The sequence below is a fragment of the Myotis davidii genome, unplaced genomic scaffold, assembly GCF_000327345.1.
Source record: "Myotis davidii unplaced genomic scaffold, ASM32734v1 scaffold149, whole genome shotgun sequence".
Taxonomy (NCBI): Eukaryota; Metazoa; Chordata; class Mammalia; order Chiroptera; family Vespertilionidae; genus Myotis; species Myotis davidii.
Window position 1 is genome coordinate 1333766 of NW_006352194.1, and position 16378 is coordinate 1350143.

The window sequence follows — 16378 nt, forward strand, 5'->3', positions numbered from 1 at the left end:
GTTTTTAGTAATGAGGATATAACCAATTAGTTAGCATTAAGCAGGACACTGTTCTAAGAAGAAAGGCACAGAACAGGGCTTGCCCCATCCAACACAGGGAAGCCAAAGAACCAAACTCTACTCAGCTTTCCATTGTTTGAGGTGATTCCCTAGTTGCCTAGTTCCTCCAGCAGGCCTGCCCTATGGATTTGCCCATCTTCCTTTTCTTATCCCTTTCTGTCCCTCAGCTGCCCTTTTTACAACTCATCTGTGCCTCCATCACAAGGCATGGGAAAACAAAAGTGTGATGGAAATCCATTTACGCTCTTTATTTTAGGTTAGGACAAGTCTAGTAAAGGTTAAATAGCAAAGAGGTTGAAGCTTTTGGCTAAATGAGAGAGAATTCCGATTTCCTCTGCTGGGTAGGATGCTACAGAAAGTATTTCATCTGAAATATATAGAGAGCTGGATTTAAGCCCTAGGCCTGACCCTTAGTTTCTTATGATGTGAAACAGGAGTGATTATTCAGTATATTTCAATTCCTGCCCTTCTAGGAGGATTGGTATAAGCTGTAGCTCCTTTCCTGGCCTTACTCCTGCCCTCTAAGATTCAGATTCTACAGGAACAACATAGTTTCCTACATTTCCTCTTTCTCTGTAACCAAACTCTCAGAGCCTGAAAGCATCACAGTAATAAAATACGAATGGTAGTAGTTGTTACGTTGTTAAGTGGAATCTAAAGAAGGACTTGGAAACCAAAATGATAAAAAGAATATAAATTTAACAGGCATTAAAAGTCCTAATCCTGTTTTCTACCATCAATAACCTCCACACCTGCCTGACCACAGGAAACAAGTATGATTTAGATATTCAACAGCAGCCTCTAGGATTTTTTCAATCACTTAGTGAGTGCCCTTGATTCCTTTCTCTCATGACTCCCAAAAGATGTACGCATTTACACTCTCCTAATATTCTGCCAATCTTCACCCTGCTTTATACACACGGTCTTGAGATGAAGCTGAGGCATTTGAAATGACTTCTCCTTCAATGACTTTCAAGAGTGCTCTTTACCTTGACACCTTTCCCTTGCTCCTTTCCTCTCCTCCAGTCCTCAGAAACCAGGTGCTCTCCTACCTAAAATGGATCCTAATAACCTCTTTATGACAAATCCAACTTTATACTCCTTGAAATATAAATTTGGTAGGAATCATCTTCCTCCCTCCCTTGGCTTCCAGAAATATGAAACAATCCTGGTCCTCCCTCCAATCTCTCCAGCTATATGTTGGGTGTTTCTACACAATGACCAGAGACATTGTCTAGGCCTCTATCTGGCTCCTCTCTTCAGATTTCATGGCCTGGAAGGCCTACTTCATTCCATGGTTTAACTATTAACCACTACACAGACAACTCTCAAACTCTATTCAGACTCAGCTTTTATCAAGTTTCAGTCTCGTATCTCCAAAGAGTCACTAAGCATTTGTTTTTAACACATCTCACTTTAGAAAACTTATCCTAAAAAATGAGTTTTCCTATTAACCTTTCTATTCTTGTCAATGAGATTTCTCTTTCTCCCTGCCTCATCTCCCCTAGTCAATCAAGCTAATTACATTTTTCACCCACAAGAATCTACTTATTCTCAGTTCTACAGATTCTTTCCTGCTACATCTCATAACTGGGACTAGGTAGCAATGCAAATGAGAGAGAGAGAGAGAGAGAGAGAGAAGAGGGGGAAGAGACACATACATAGAACTCCACACTTCTTGCCAGAAATATTTCAATTTATCCCCTTTCCAGACTCTTCCCCTTTTAAACTATACACCAATGGATCATTTTGTAAAACATTAGTTCTATCATGTTATTGCCCCAATTACATATCACCAGGCCTGTAAGATGAGAACCAAATGCCTTACTTATTAGCCCAGCAGGGCCTTCCTATCTGTAATGCCCCACCCCAAGAAGCCTGATTCTGACCAGCCTCCCAAATGTCATCTATACTGCACCCCACCCCCACTAGGCCTCTGGTCAGGCTATACTTTTCCTTTCCAACCACCTAAGTACATCCATTATCTCCTTCATTCTAAACTTCTGCCATTGATGTCTTCCCTCAACTATTTAGACATACATGGATCACTGACTTCACCCAACTCTGACAGCACTCACTAAAACATTCAGGCACATATTCTTTATATCACTAATGAAATAGAGGAGGATTCTTTTTATTTTATTTTTTCAAAAGGCTAATTCAAAATTTATTAAATGCCTACTATATTCAGAGGAGGATTCTTAAGGGTAACAACCATGTCACATTCACAAGTACAGATTTAAGAGTTCAGTTTACCTCAGAAGTCATTGAAGTTCAACCCATGTCTACTGCTTACCTGCCTTCAATATAACACCCACAACAAACAGTACACCAGGTTTTACTCCAAGGACAGGAAACTTACCTACTTAAAAATTAAAAAAAAAAAAATCCTCATCCTCCAGATTACAAAGGAACGTGTATGTCACATTTTGGCTTAAACCTATAGGCAACGCGTAGTCAAAGGTTTTAAAGCAGTAATGTTACTTGCCAAGTTTGATTTTTTAAGGTGATCATTCTGGTAATTAGGTTAAGGACTGACTTGGAAGGAAAAGAAAATGAACCATCAGGAGGCAAGATACCAGGAGAGGGATAATGGAGGCCTAAAAAAAGGCAGTGGGGAAGGACAGTGAGGAAAAACCATTTCTGAGGTAAACTAGGATTTGATGGCCAGTTTATGGAAGGGATATAGTGATGGGGGCTCGAGTGGAGGTCTAGCAGTGCAAGGGCTGTCTTAACCCACGGATAAACTGCACAGAGGCCACAGCTGCAGGTAGCCTTTCTCTCCCAAGTCTCTTTTCTACCACTATTGTCTACCACTATTGACAGTCTTACCTCTAGATCAGCGGTTCTCAACCTGTGGGTCGAGGCCCCTTTGGCAGGGGGGAGAGAGGTCGAACGACCCTTTCACAGGGGTCACCTAAATACATCCTGCATATCAGATATTTACATTACGATTCATAACAGTAGCAAAGTTACAGTTATGAAGTAGCAACGAAAGTAATTTTATGGTTGGGGGTCACCACAACATGAGGAACTGTATTAAAGGGTCGTGGCATTAGGAAGGTTGAGAACCACTGCTCTAGATCATCATGAGTAAAACTATACTGTAAGTCACCATTATTTCTAGACTGGCTTCCTAGTCTAGTAATTTTTTTCTTCCCCTTTGAAAGGACTACCTAAGCTCATGGTTCAGCTATGGCACGGGCAACGTCAGCACCACCTGGAGCTTGCTAGAAATGCAAACACCTGAGTCCCACGCCACATCTTCTGAGTCAGAATCTTTCTAGTAGAGGTCAGTAATCTGTGTTTTAATTTATCCCCAAGTGATTCTTACTGCATGCCAAAGTTTGAGAAGCACTAATCTAGCTTAACCTTCAGGTCTTTCAATCCTATATCCCTTTTCCATCACTAAATAGAAACCCTATCCCAAGTAAACTTACAAGACTAAAATGTAAATTTACAAATGTGCCTCAGTAAGAAAAATTTGGGAAGCATTCATTATTCTAGGGAAGCCACATACACTTGGATGAATCACTAAACTAAAAGCTTTTAAAGATGCAAGTCATTCTAAAGAAATGACTATAATCAAAAGTCAGTTACCAATTTTCAGAGTCCCTTAAAGGTTTTCCCCAAAATAAAGAAAATTAAAGACTTAATGAAACACCTGAATATTTGCTCACCCATCCCTTTAACATAAGGTGAAGTGGTAGCTATTTTACAAGATAAATGACAAACCCTAACCCCAAATTCTTCCTAAGCCACTGCCAGGAATCACAAATAAATTAATCAATCTCCAAAATAGAGTTTGGGCCGTCCCATAGCAGTCTGTGATACCTGCCTTGCCCTAGCAGTGAAAACAACAATCTGATAATATGGTCAAGATGTCCCCTGTCAGATACACATTTTCTGGATGAGCAACGTAATGGATACTGCTCAGGTTCCTTTGTTCAATGAGCTGGAGCCTACTATAGGCCAGGTACTATGATGACAATGAGCTAGACACAGCAAGTCAGGCCCTGACTGAGTTTGCATTAAGTTATTGAAATTAATATTGAGATAAGCACTGACAAGAAGCATGGGTGCTAAGAGTATATTATAGCAAAGAAACCTGACAGTTTAAACTAGTAGCTCTCTATCAGGACTACAAATCAGAATCACCCAATACAGCTTCTAACCATACCAAAGCCCAAGCCCAAGTCCAAGCCCAAATCAAACAAATCAGAACTCTGAAAACCCTGGCCAGTGATTTTAAAAATCACTCCCTCCCCAGGTAATTCAAACATGCAGCCAAGACAGAGAACCACCAGTCCTGGGAGCCACATGATAGGTGTTGGGGGCACAGAGGTCAATAATACAGTTCCTGCCTTTCAGGAGCTTACCATCTAGTGCAGTGGTTCTCAACCTTCCTAATGCCCCAACCCTTTAATACAGTTCCTCATGTTGTGGTGACCCCCCAACCATAAAATTATTTTCGTTGCTACTTCATAACTGTAATTTTGCTACTTGTTATGAATCGTAATGTAAATACCTGATATGCAGGATGTATTTTCATTGTTACAAATTGAACATAATTAAAGCATAGTGATTAATCACAAAAACAATATGTAATTATATATTCAATATGTGTTTTCCGATGGTCTTAGACGACTCCTGTGAAAGGGTCGTTCGAACTCCAAAGGGGTTGCGACCCACAGGTTGAGAACCGTTGATCTGGTGAGAAAGACCCAAGTAAGTAGATGTATCAGCAAAATACCCTTGGCATCATGGAGCAAAGCAACTTCATATACAAGATGGTGCTTCTCTGTGTAGAAGGATGTGGAAGTGATTCCAGAGGGCATATACGGTGCTTTTACCTATGTCAACAAGTTTTAGTTTCTATAGATGAGTACTCAGGCACTGAATTACTCTTAACACTTTCTTATGTCTTAAATATTTCAGGTTTAAAAAAAATTAAAACTGCTTTTTTAGTGAGGGCATCATAGGAGTTATTTAATCTAAGCTCAGGAAGAAGCTTTCTGAGGAAATGGTCTTGAAGATGTAGTCTGAAATATGAACTGGAGGAGTTAGAAGAAGTGTATTAGGCAAAAAAAAAAAAAAAAAAAAAGGTCTGGAAGCAGAAATAAGCATAGGGCCTTATAAAAATGGAGAGAAAGCTGAGAGCAAGGTATAAAAAACAAAAAGACAAAGTAAAGCTTCTCAAAGTGCCATCCCTGGACAAGCAGCATCAGCACCATCAAAGAATGTCAGAAATGTGATTTCTCAGGCCACTCACCAGGCTTGCTGAATCGGAAAGTGGGACAGCCAGGGGAGTGAGGGATGGGGGGTGGACACACGACAAACAGCCTAGGTAATATTAAGGATTTGGGATTTTATTCTATGATTAATAAAAAATAATTGAGAGATTTTAAATAGAGGGATAACATAATCAGAAGAATAGCGGCTAAATGGTTTGCATTAATAGCTGAGCAAAAACTCAAAATCTAATTTTTGTAATAATCAGGATCAGAAAACATACTGAGTGTTTAACTCTAGGGCAGTGGTCGGCAAACCGCGGCTCGCGAGCCACATGTGGCTCTTTGGCCCCTTGAGTGTGGCTCTTCCACAAAATACCACGTGTGGGCACGCATGTACAGGGAACATTGTGGAGTGAAAGAAGATGTAGTGTCGAGGATTGAGAAAGGTAAGTTAAGATGGTTTGGACATATAGAGAGGATGAACGAAAGGAGATAGACGAAACAAGTATACAAGACGAGTGTCGATGGGAGAGTTGGAAGGGGTTGACCTCAGCGAACGTACCTCAATCAGATTGAGGACGTTTTTAGCAAAGGCCAGCTTAGGAGTACCCTAATTAAGTTAATAACAATGTACCTACCTATATAGTTTAAGTTTAAAAAATTTGGCTCTCAAAAGAAATTTCAATTGTTGTACTGTTGATATTTGGCTCTGTTGACTAATGAGTTTGCCGACCACTGCTCTAGGGTCACAATCATATTGCCTTTAGGGCTAAGTAGTAAGGTGAATGAAGAGGGTGATGTGGGAAGTGGAGGGGCTGCCTGAAACTGGTAAACCTTCAGAATCCCTTAACACAGCTGCTTAAGAAAGGAGAGGGCCCTTTGTAGGGAATCCCGACTTCTCCTTTCTTCAGATGTGACTGTTTCCCAGCCTGGTAAGGCAAATCTGGCATCAAACCAAAATTTTAAAGAAAAACCTTCTTTTGTTTCTTGCTTCAAGTAGCAGAGGGATAAAAAGCAAGTCAACAAACAAGATGCCAATAACCCAGCCAGCTCACCTCCCACATGGAGTTTCTACCACAGAGCAAATGACCCATTTGGATTAATCTGTAGTAGACGCCTGGATTTGGGAATGCTCCTTGTGATTGGCTGCCCAGGAACAACTCTCTCTTGGGCCCAAGAAGCTGCCAGCACCTTCACTTCAGTAGGTCAAATCAAAAGCTATTATATGTTAGGCTTCTCAAGACTAAAAAAGTACCAACTACAGTTCTGTTAAAAGGTCACTAGAAGCAAGCAGAAACTTTTTGATGGGGTTAAGGAGCAACTTTACAGCACTGGCAGAAATCCACCAATTTGGATTCTTGCTATAATAGTACCTCACACCCAGATTTAGCCACAGACCATAGATGGTGAGGGAGTGGTTACACATGACTGACTAAATCAGGCTGAAAAGCATATTCCAAATAAAGTTCAGGATGCAGAAAAGAATTGCAACAGACATTAATGAGAAAGGAACGAAGAGGGATTGCCTTATTCAGATACTTCTCCCCCCAAATCCTCAGTTGAGAAAGTCTTAGAAGTCCCATCTGACAGTGGCTCTTCATCTTGACCTGAGAAGCCAGAATGACAGGTGCTGAAGGATTCCACAGACCTCATCCTACTAAGGTTATGGCTCAGAGATCTTCAGGGGAAACCAGGGAAGGCTTAATGATAAAGAGAGTTCCTGCCTCCTACCTATTCCTCAAAGATCCAGAAACCATTTTTTCCCCCAAGTCAGACTAATTGAAGAGATAGGCTTCAATTCCAAGTTGAATCAACATTTCAAAAGATTCTTGTCTGGGCATGTGTGGCTGAATTTCCATTTCCTAACTGAAACAGAATTGTAATGGAGGGTTTGCTACCTACCGTCTTAGTAGATTTTGGAGTAGCCCATTTCATTCCTGAGATCAATTTTCAGAACCTAAGCAACTTGCACAAGTGTTTCCAGAACCAGCCTACTATTCAATGGTTGGTGCAAACTGCCTTTCAGGTAAAAAGCACAGTCCCCCCACCATGCCCTCTGGGATGATGATAATAACATTTATGGATGCCTAAAATGTACCAACACTCTCTCTATATTAATCTCTTTAATGTTAATGACCACCTCCTAATGAAGTGGATATTTTTAGATTCACTTTACAGATGTGAAAATGAAGGCATGGACAGGTTAAGTGCCGTGCCCAAGGGTAAAGAGTTAGTGGCAGAGTAAAAATGTAGACCCAGCCAAAACCGGTTTGGCTCAGTGGATAGAGCGTCGGCCTGCGGACTAAAGGGTCCCGGGTTCAGTTCCAGTCAAGGGCGAGTACCTGGGTTGCGGGCACATTTCCAGTGGGAGGTGTGCAGGAGGCAGCTGATCGATGTTTCTCTCTCATTGATGTTTCTAACTCTCTTTCTCTCTCCTTACCTCTCTGTGAAAAATCAATAAAATATATTTAAATAAATAAATAAATAAAAAAATAAATAAAAATGTAGACCCAGGAATTCTGGTTCTAAAGCCCAAACTCTTAATCAGCAGACTACACTGCCTTTCTCAGGATACAGCCAGTCCATTCCATAAATACTAATCAAGCATTTGGGCACCAAGCATCCTACTAGACAAAAACACCTATTCACACAAAACACAAACCAGAAAAACTGCTTTTATTCTGCTCATGTTCAATGTGACAATTTATGCTAAATGCACCCCAAATCCTACCTCTTAGCTAAATGCTAAGACAAAAACCTAAAAATTAAGACCTCAAAAGTAAGGTAAAAAAACTACACACACACAAAACATCCATTGAAACTTCTCTGAACTTTGATGGAGAGCAGATAGTGCTTCCAACATCTCCATCTTGCTCTGTTTCTCATATGGTCCATGCCTAAGAGGCCAAAATTTAAAAACAGAAAACTCTAAACAGAGATCATAAACCTATTCCCTGGGCAGATAGTAAAAAAAGACAATCTACAAGGTCAGTCCATAAATGCCAAAAAAGACAATCTACAAGGTCAGTCCATAAATGCCTATACAGAATTTTGAACCTGTAATCAAGAAATAGCTCATTGTTCATTTAGCTTAATACCACCAAAACATCCAACCAGAAACCAGTTTCATTGCTTTCCTCTCTTTCCCCCGTCATCTTTTAGAGGGTGGCAGGCATACTCACAGGCAAGCTTGAGGGTCTTGACTGAAGACTCAAGTTCATATCTTCTTGCCCTCCCTTACTGGAGGTCATTGAGGGGGTTGAGGATGCCTGAGACCCAAATGAATCTTGAGATAACTCCTAAAACAAGAAAAACAAAGCTGTGTTATAGCCTGGCACTGACAAACCAAACAAGCTTGCTTTATGATGAAAGGGCTATGGGACTCTCACACAGGGGAAACTGGGTGGGAGAGACTACCCAATGCACACAATGTCATCCAAAGGCAGAAAATAGAACATGTGTCTCTCAGGTAGAATGTCAACAGTGGATATAAGACTCTTTTTGATGGCACTGTTCATCATTTATCGCCACTCACAGAGAGAGCTGTTCCTTGGGATTAAATTCTAAAGTCTAGCTAACTACATGTTATATTTATCAAGGAATGAGACTAATTTAAAAATGACATGAAAAAACTCATGAACCTCTGCATTAAAATGACTACTACTTCCTTCAAAGTCAACACCTTGGGATGCGATAGTTTTCCAACAATGCCACCAATGCACAACATTTTTAACGTACCTATCATCACACAATCATTTCTCCTCTTTCTGCTCTTTAAAGAATAAAACCCAAGGCAGCTTCATCACCTATCTTGTTCACAGACATGGCTACAAATAAATTTTAGCTATTTCTCAAAATCAAATCCATCCTCAAAAAAATAAAAGGATTTACCACCACTGAGAATATTCTACAGTGTGCTGTCAGCTTTGATGGAAATTTCATATAAAGGAGTCTAAAAATATTTTGAGGAATAGCAGAATGGAACAGCAGTTAGAATGAATGTACAGTACAGCATCCCAAAGTTATTGTTTTAAAAGAAGACCAAAAAATGAGTCCCATTATCTTCAACTTATCTTTCTATGCAACTTTCAATTGCCCTATTTTTTCCATCAATGAGAGGTAAAGGTTTTTATGCAGTTAAGAAGGTTATGCCTTTATTAGTTCAATCAATCCAGTTAGCATGTTTATCCAGAATTTAATTGGCTTTTAAGTGCACTTTAGAGAACCAATCTGTATGGCAAAGTTCTCATGATACCAATCCCCAAGCTATAGGTGGTTACATATAAAGAAGAGAAAGAGGCTGAAACCGGTTTGGCTCAGTGGATAGAGCGTCGGCCTGCGGACTGGGGGGTCCCAGGTTCGATTCCGGTCAAGGGCATGTACCTTGGTTGCGGGCACATCCCCAGTAGGAGATGTGCAGGAGGCAGCTGATCGATGTTTCTCTCTCATCGATGTTTCTAACTCTCTATTTCTCTCCCTTCCTCTCTGTAAAAAATCAATAAAATATATTTTTAAAAAAAAAGAGAAAGAGGAAGGGGCATCTTACCTGTGGTGGAGGGAAGCGCTGCTGGGAATAGGCAGTTTGCTGTGACTGCTGAGACTGGGGCTGAGGGTATGCAGCCTGCTGGGAGAGTGTCGAGGATGCTGGCTGCTGAGGTTGCTGCTGCTGGTAGGGAGACTGTGCCTGTGGCTGTGAGTAGGGGGGCTGCTGCTGGGTTGTAGACTGTTGGGAGGGGTATGGAGTTGGAGACTGCTGATGTGGAGGCTGGGATGGCTGCTGGGAATATGGAGGCTGAGCGGACTGGAGCTGTGGTGGCTGAGACTGTGGCTGCTGTTGATATGAAGGTTGGGCATGAGGTGTCTGGGATGGTGGTTGCTGGGAGTAGGGTGGCTGCTGCTGCTGCTGGGGGTGAGGACTTTGCTGGTTATAATATGGAGTCTGGCCCTGTTGACCATATCCACCGGGGCCTTGTTGTCCATAAGGAGGAATCTGTAGGAAAAGAAAGGACACATTTTTTAGCACTGACTCTTCTGGATGAAGAAAGGTAAGGTAGCCCTGGCCGGTGTGGCTCAGTTGACTGGAGTGTTTTTCAGTACATTGAAAGGTTGTGGGTTTGATCCCTATTCAAGGCATATATCCAGATTGTGTGTTCAATCACTGTCAAGGCACATGCAGAAGGCAACCAATCGATGTTTCACTTTCACATCAATGGTTTTCTCTCTCAAATCAATAAAAGCATGTCCTTGGGAGAGGATTAAAAAGAAAAGGAGAAGTGAGATATGCCCTATGAATGGCTATAGAAAGCAGCAAGCCAAGCCTCACACTTAGCTTAGAAGGCCCAGAGTTTGTCCACCATCCCTGTTTTAATGAGTCAGGAAGGATGGCCAAGCTGAATTACCAGTTTGTTTATTTACAAGTGGACCACATTCATCCACAGGAAATTTACACTATTTAATATTTGGGCCATTTACAAGAGTTCAAGAGCAGCTGTTTTCACCATGGGCCTACTCTTTTTATCATGGCCTAGACCAGGGGTGGGCAAACTTTTTGACTCGAGGGCCACAATGGGTTCTTAAACTGGATCGGACGGCTGGAACAAAAGCATGGATGGAGTGTTTGTGTGAACTAATATAAATTCAAAGTAAACATCATTACATAAAAGGGTACGGTCTTTTTTTTTTTAGTTTTATTCATTTCAAACAGGCAGGATCTGGCCCGTGGACTGTAGTTTGCCCACGGCTGGCCTAGACTTTTTATAAGCGCTAGGAATCTGTATCTTAGCCACAATGAATAGTCAACAGCAGCCTGGCTCAGCTGACTGAAAACCTAGGATTTAATAATCCAGACAGTGTGCAAATCACTAAGTTACTCTGGTTCTCTATTTCATTTAACCTTCATTCAAAAAATATTTGAGAGCCTACCTGCTTACTTGTACCAGGCTCTAATTCTATACACTGGGAATACATTTGGTAAATGGGCAAGCACTAACCCCTACCAAAACACACACACAAAAAACACACCAACGATATCTATCCCATCTCTCCTCCATTTTCTCATTGAAACAAAAGTGACCATACCCTATTTTTTATACTTTGCTTTAAAGTTTAAGGAGTAAAGTTAGGTTTTAGATTCTGTCCGTCACCATTTTCATTATGAGTATCACTCAAATGTAAATGATAGAAAAAGCTGTCAAAACAAAGTGACTATAAAAAGATAATGATGCAGCCCTAGCTTGTTTGGCTCAGTGGATAGAGCAGCATTCATCGGCCTGTGGGGTGAAAGGTCCCGAGTTCGATTCCGGTCAAGAGCACATGCTCAGGTTGCGGCCTTGATCCCCAGTAGGGAGCGGATTCTTATCATTGATGTTTCTATCTCTCTCTCCCTCTCTGAAATAAAAAATATATTTTTAAAAAATGATGTGGGTGACCAGACAAAAGATGAGGGCATCTTTATATTTATAAAGCACTGTTAGCATCCTTATTGTTCACTCTTGCCTTTTTCTTCTACCTCCAGGCCCTTCTAAACTAATTCTTCATTGTGAACCAGACAGGACACATTACGAGTGGTTTTTCTTGGTAGCAGTGCATAGGTGTTCAGTGACTGCCTTTCTTTCTTCCCGAAACCTCATTCAGAAGGTCAAAGAAGACAGATATGTACAGCCTGTGGCTAGGGAGCAGTTTTCCCTCCAGCACACATGGAATGGTGCCTTAAAACCATGGCCTTGTAAGTAGCACACTGTAACTAACAGCCAATTGGCCTATGCTTACAAGGGGGGTTTGGAAGCCAAAGACATGCTCTTTTTTTAAAACAGTACAGGGTATGTTTTTTGTTTGTCTTTTTACACTTATCATGCCATGAATTCACAGGGAATGAATGGGTTTTAGCAGCGCAGGCTCCTTTCCATTGGTTCTCATAAAGTGGAGCAGGGTGAAGTTTCAGTTGAACCCAAATACCTTTCTCTTTGGCTTCCTTTTTTTTTCTGATCATGTTCTTTCACACGGTTCAAAAAGCTATCTCAATTCTTACAGTGTTTAGTATGCTCAATATGTACATTAATCCTCTTGGCAAAAATCTTGCCCTTAATTGTTACAACAACGTCCACTACATGCTGGGTGACACTGTAGACCCCTCTAGTTTTGCTATGGTAACATTTGTGGGGCATTCCCTTGATGTCTACAATATCACCTTTCTAGTAGATTTGCATGTATGTGGCCAAAGGAAGAACTCCATGTTTCCTAAAAAGCCTAGAGAGCGTATAGCGGGTGCCTCTCCTCTTTCCATTTGTGTTACTCATTTTGGCTAACTAATGGAAGATGGTGGTTCCAGCTGGAAGGCCGAAGACCTGTTCTGATTCTATAGCTCAAGACCAGGTCCTGGACAGATTAAGGGTTAAGGTAATAGGAGTCACCATCTACCTGCTGTGCATAAGAGAGGCCGCCCATGGTATTCTGTGCCCGGCCCTGCATGGTCATCGGGTACCGCTGTGGGGTTTGGGTCCCATATGGCTGCCCTGGGTACCCATGTCCTTGCTGCGGTCCTGACGGAGGTCCCTGTTGTTGTGAGTATGGGTTAGTTCCACCATATGGCTGAGGTCTCATCTTGCCCATCTGATCCATTGGACTGGATGGCTACAAAATAAAGAACATTTCATTAACCTGAAGCTTTCATGGCCTCTGGCCAATATGAACACAAACCAAACAAATAGGTCTGCACATAGAAAAATAGTTATGAAAAAATAATGGTACAGATCCAGTAACCCTTGGGCAAGTCATTTAACCTTTCTCAGAACCTTGAATTATCATATATGAAATGAAACTACCCCAGTCTGTGACAGCATCTTGTAAGCTATATACTACTGCTTTGTAAAGGTGGTATTACTTGAGATCCAAGGGACAGACCAAGTGTGGAGCAATGAATATATGTACTCTACGTTGAAACAACCAGAACAAAAGCCCTGCAATTGAGAGCCAACAGTACTGCGATATTCTGCCATGATCTTGTTCAACACCAAAACTGATGCTTCAACACTGTGGATGGGAATTCGAACACACAAGCATCTACACATTTCTGTTCTTTTAAACAGTGATACCTTTTTTCCTTGCATATCTATAACCTGTTTGTACTATGGCACACTTAAATTTATGCTTTCTTCCAAATGAGTAACATGGTTAAGTTACAGCTGTTAAAGGAACTATTACTTTGAATTTACAGCCTTGTGCATCTTATCTGAAAAGTTCATCTCCTTTAATCTTCAAGAGTTTGAGGGTGTAGGGAGAGTAGAACTTTTCTTCTCTCTTCAAAGAACAAGACATGAAGGTATAGCAAAGTACCAATAATGAAAGCTCAAAGTTCAAGTCACAGGTGTCTGGCTACAAACAGTTTTCTCTCAGCCCATTGTGGGGCAACAGTTTCAATCAGCTCATTCACTTACTGATGTAATTTTATCCTTTTGGAGCTATAGAGGACAGAGCCCCAGAATACTTTCCCCTGCCAGAGATGCCTACCTATATTTACTGGTGGTGTGGAAGGGGAAGTTTGTAAAGTTTCCCTAAGCACCTTACAAACAGATACACCCAGGGTGGAGAGTAAGCTTGGGCCTGACATAAAACTTGAAAATTACATCTTGCCCAGCCGATGTGGCTTAGTGGGTGAGCATTGACCTATGAACCAGGAGGTCACGGTTCGATTCCCAGTCCAGGCACCCGGGTTTTAGGCTTGATCCCCAGTGTGGGGCGTACAGAAGGCAGCCAATCAATAGTTTCTCTCACCATTGATGTTTCTTTCTCCCTCTCCCTTCCTCCCTGAAATCAATAAAAATATATTTAAAAAGAACAGAAAATTAAATCTTAAATTTGGAGTGAGGAATATAGATATCACCTGGGCGGCTTAATAAACCACACACTCCTGGAACCCACCCCCAGAGCCTCTAATTATGTAGTTTCATGTCAGGCTTAGGATATGCATTTGTTAACAGTTCCCAGGTGATGCTGATGCTGCTGGTTGAGGGACCACACTTTAACCACAGGTCTAGCCCTGGTTGATGTGGCTCAGTTGGTTGGGCATCAGTCCTGTACAAATAAAGGTTTCGGGTTCGATTCCCAGTTAGGGATGTGCAGGAGACAGCCAATCAATGTTTTGCTCTCACATCATGTTTCTCTCTCTCCCCCTTCCTCTCTTTCTAATAATCAATAAAAAAAAATTTTTTAAAAAGAAAAAGAACCACAGGTCTAGATTATACGTAGGGTCCCTTCTAGTTCTGTTATTCTATAATTAATAAATTACAATTAAAGGTAAGACCTTAAAAATAACAACAACGAAAACCCCTCCAAAATAAGGGGGGGCAACTCTGGTCGACGTTGTTCAGTGATTAGATTAGAGTGTTGGCCCTAGCAATGCAGGGTTGCAGGCTCGATTACAGGTCAAGGGCACGTACCTGGATTGCAGGTTTGATTCCTGGCCCCTGTTGGGGTAAGTGCGGGAGGCAACCAATTGATGTGCCCCTCTCACATCCATGTTTCTCTCTCTCTCTCTCTCTCTCCTTCCTCTCTCCCTCTCCCTCTCTCCCGCTCCCTGTCTCCTTCTTCCTCCCTCCCCTGCACTGTCTCAAAAAATCAATGGAAAGAATATCCTTGGTAGGAATTAACACATACACATAAAAAAAGAAGAGGGGCATTTAAACAATCGGTTCTCTGTACATGTCTTTGGGGGTGGGGACAGAGTACATCTAAATGTTTAAGTCTAGCTGTCATGAAGAAAATCGATAAGACAAAAAGCCACAGGGACTATTCTAAATACCAAGAGGAAAAAAGTGAAGTTCTCTCTTAAGCTGCAGCTGAAATCTCAGCTAAAAAGGTAACAGTGATGATGTAGCCTCATCTAAACTACAATCATAGTAAAACCATGTCCCAAATCACTACTACATGTCAATATTAAAGTGTTGTTTCCAATATAACTAAAACAATTTTGCCAAGTCCTGCCTCTGTATCAGAAGCTCTAATAATGTTCCCTATCATAATTTTGGAGCTACATGGTTTTTTTTTTTTTTTGGATTCTTTAGGAAGTTCAAACTTAACTACAACTGGACTAGTAAGTAATGAACAGCATGTGGTCTTCATCGGTACACCTGGAGCCAAACCATCATCATTCTCTCCTGTAAAGAGCTCAGGGGCTTACACAGCCACATCATACACACATACCAAGGAGATCCTCTTCTCGTCCCTCACTGCAGCTGCTGTCCTTGTGGTCCCAGGGAAGACTGTATTTGCTGAACAGAGACAAGCCCACCCCGGGTATCTCTGCCAGTCCAGGTCTCCCCACAACACTTGAGGGGCAGTCATTATCATGGTTACTATGGAGCTTCTAGAGCAGTAGCTATTAACCAGGGCTACAGATGGGGGAATTTTTACAAATGCCTGAGCCTCTCCATAGAGATTCCAATTTAGTGGGTCAACAGGGCTTGGGCTCCCCCTACCCCACCCCTAAAGATCCTTGGATGACTGTATACTAGCTGAGAACTAGTGAATTAGAGAAACACTACTCAATAAATTTTTCTGGGATGTGTGACTATTAAGTACTTAAAATATAGCTAGTGCGACTGAGGAACTAAATTATTTTATTTACTTTTAATTACATTCAAATAATCATCTATGTAGCTAGTGGCTATCATACTGGACCTAGAGCAATGCTCACAAATCATCTTTATCTCTCCTTGATTCACAACAGCTCCATTCTTCCTATCTACATCCTGTTCAGTATCGCATGGTCAGAGCAAAGAGTGTAATAAATCCACAGACATGAGTTCAGATTCTAACTCTATCACTGTCTGACCTTGAACACATCAGTCTTTCATCTAATTATCCTGGCTAGTAGCTCAGTTAGTTGGAGCATTGTCCGGTACACCAAAAAGGTTGCAGGTTCGATTCCCAGTCAGGGCACATACCTAGGTTTCGGGTTCAATCCCTGGTCAGAGTCTGTACAGGAGGCACTGATTAAACAATTGGTGTTTTTCATAACAATATTTTTCTCTCTTAAATCAATTAAAAAAAATAAAGAAGCCACATCCTCGGATAAAGATTAAAAATTA

General features: G+C 41.3%; 1 protein-coding gene across 4 annotated transcripts in view; it reads right to left on the minus strand.

Annotated features, from left to right (window-relative positions):
• The window catches only part of ARID1A (AT-rich interaction domain 1A), a 49727-nt gene extending 36746 nt beyond the window's left edge, over positions 1 to 12981 (minus strand). For 2 of the 4 annotated variants that reach the window (XM_006777492.2, XM_015557235.1), the window contains exons 1-3: positions 12711 to 12981; positions 9841 to 10284; positions 8477 to 8593 (exon numbers count right to left, since the gene is read on the minus strand). In XM_006777492.2, the coding sequence (XP_006777555.1) occupies positions 8477 to 8593; positions 9841 to 10284; positions 12711 to 12911 (762 nt within the window). In that variant the 5' untranslated portion in view covers positions 12912 to 12981. The remainder of the gene's footprint in view (positions 1 to 8476; positions 8594 to 9840; positions 10285 to 12710) is intronic. The other 2 variants (XM_006777494.2, XM_006777493.2) reach the window with 1 other exon arrangement.
• Positions 12982 to 16378: the final 3397 nt, after the last annotated feature.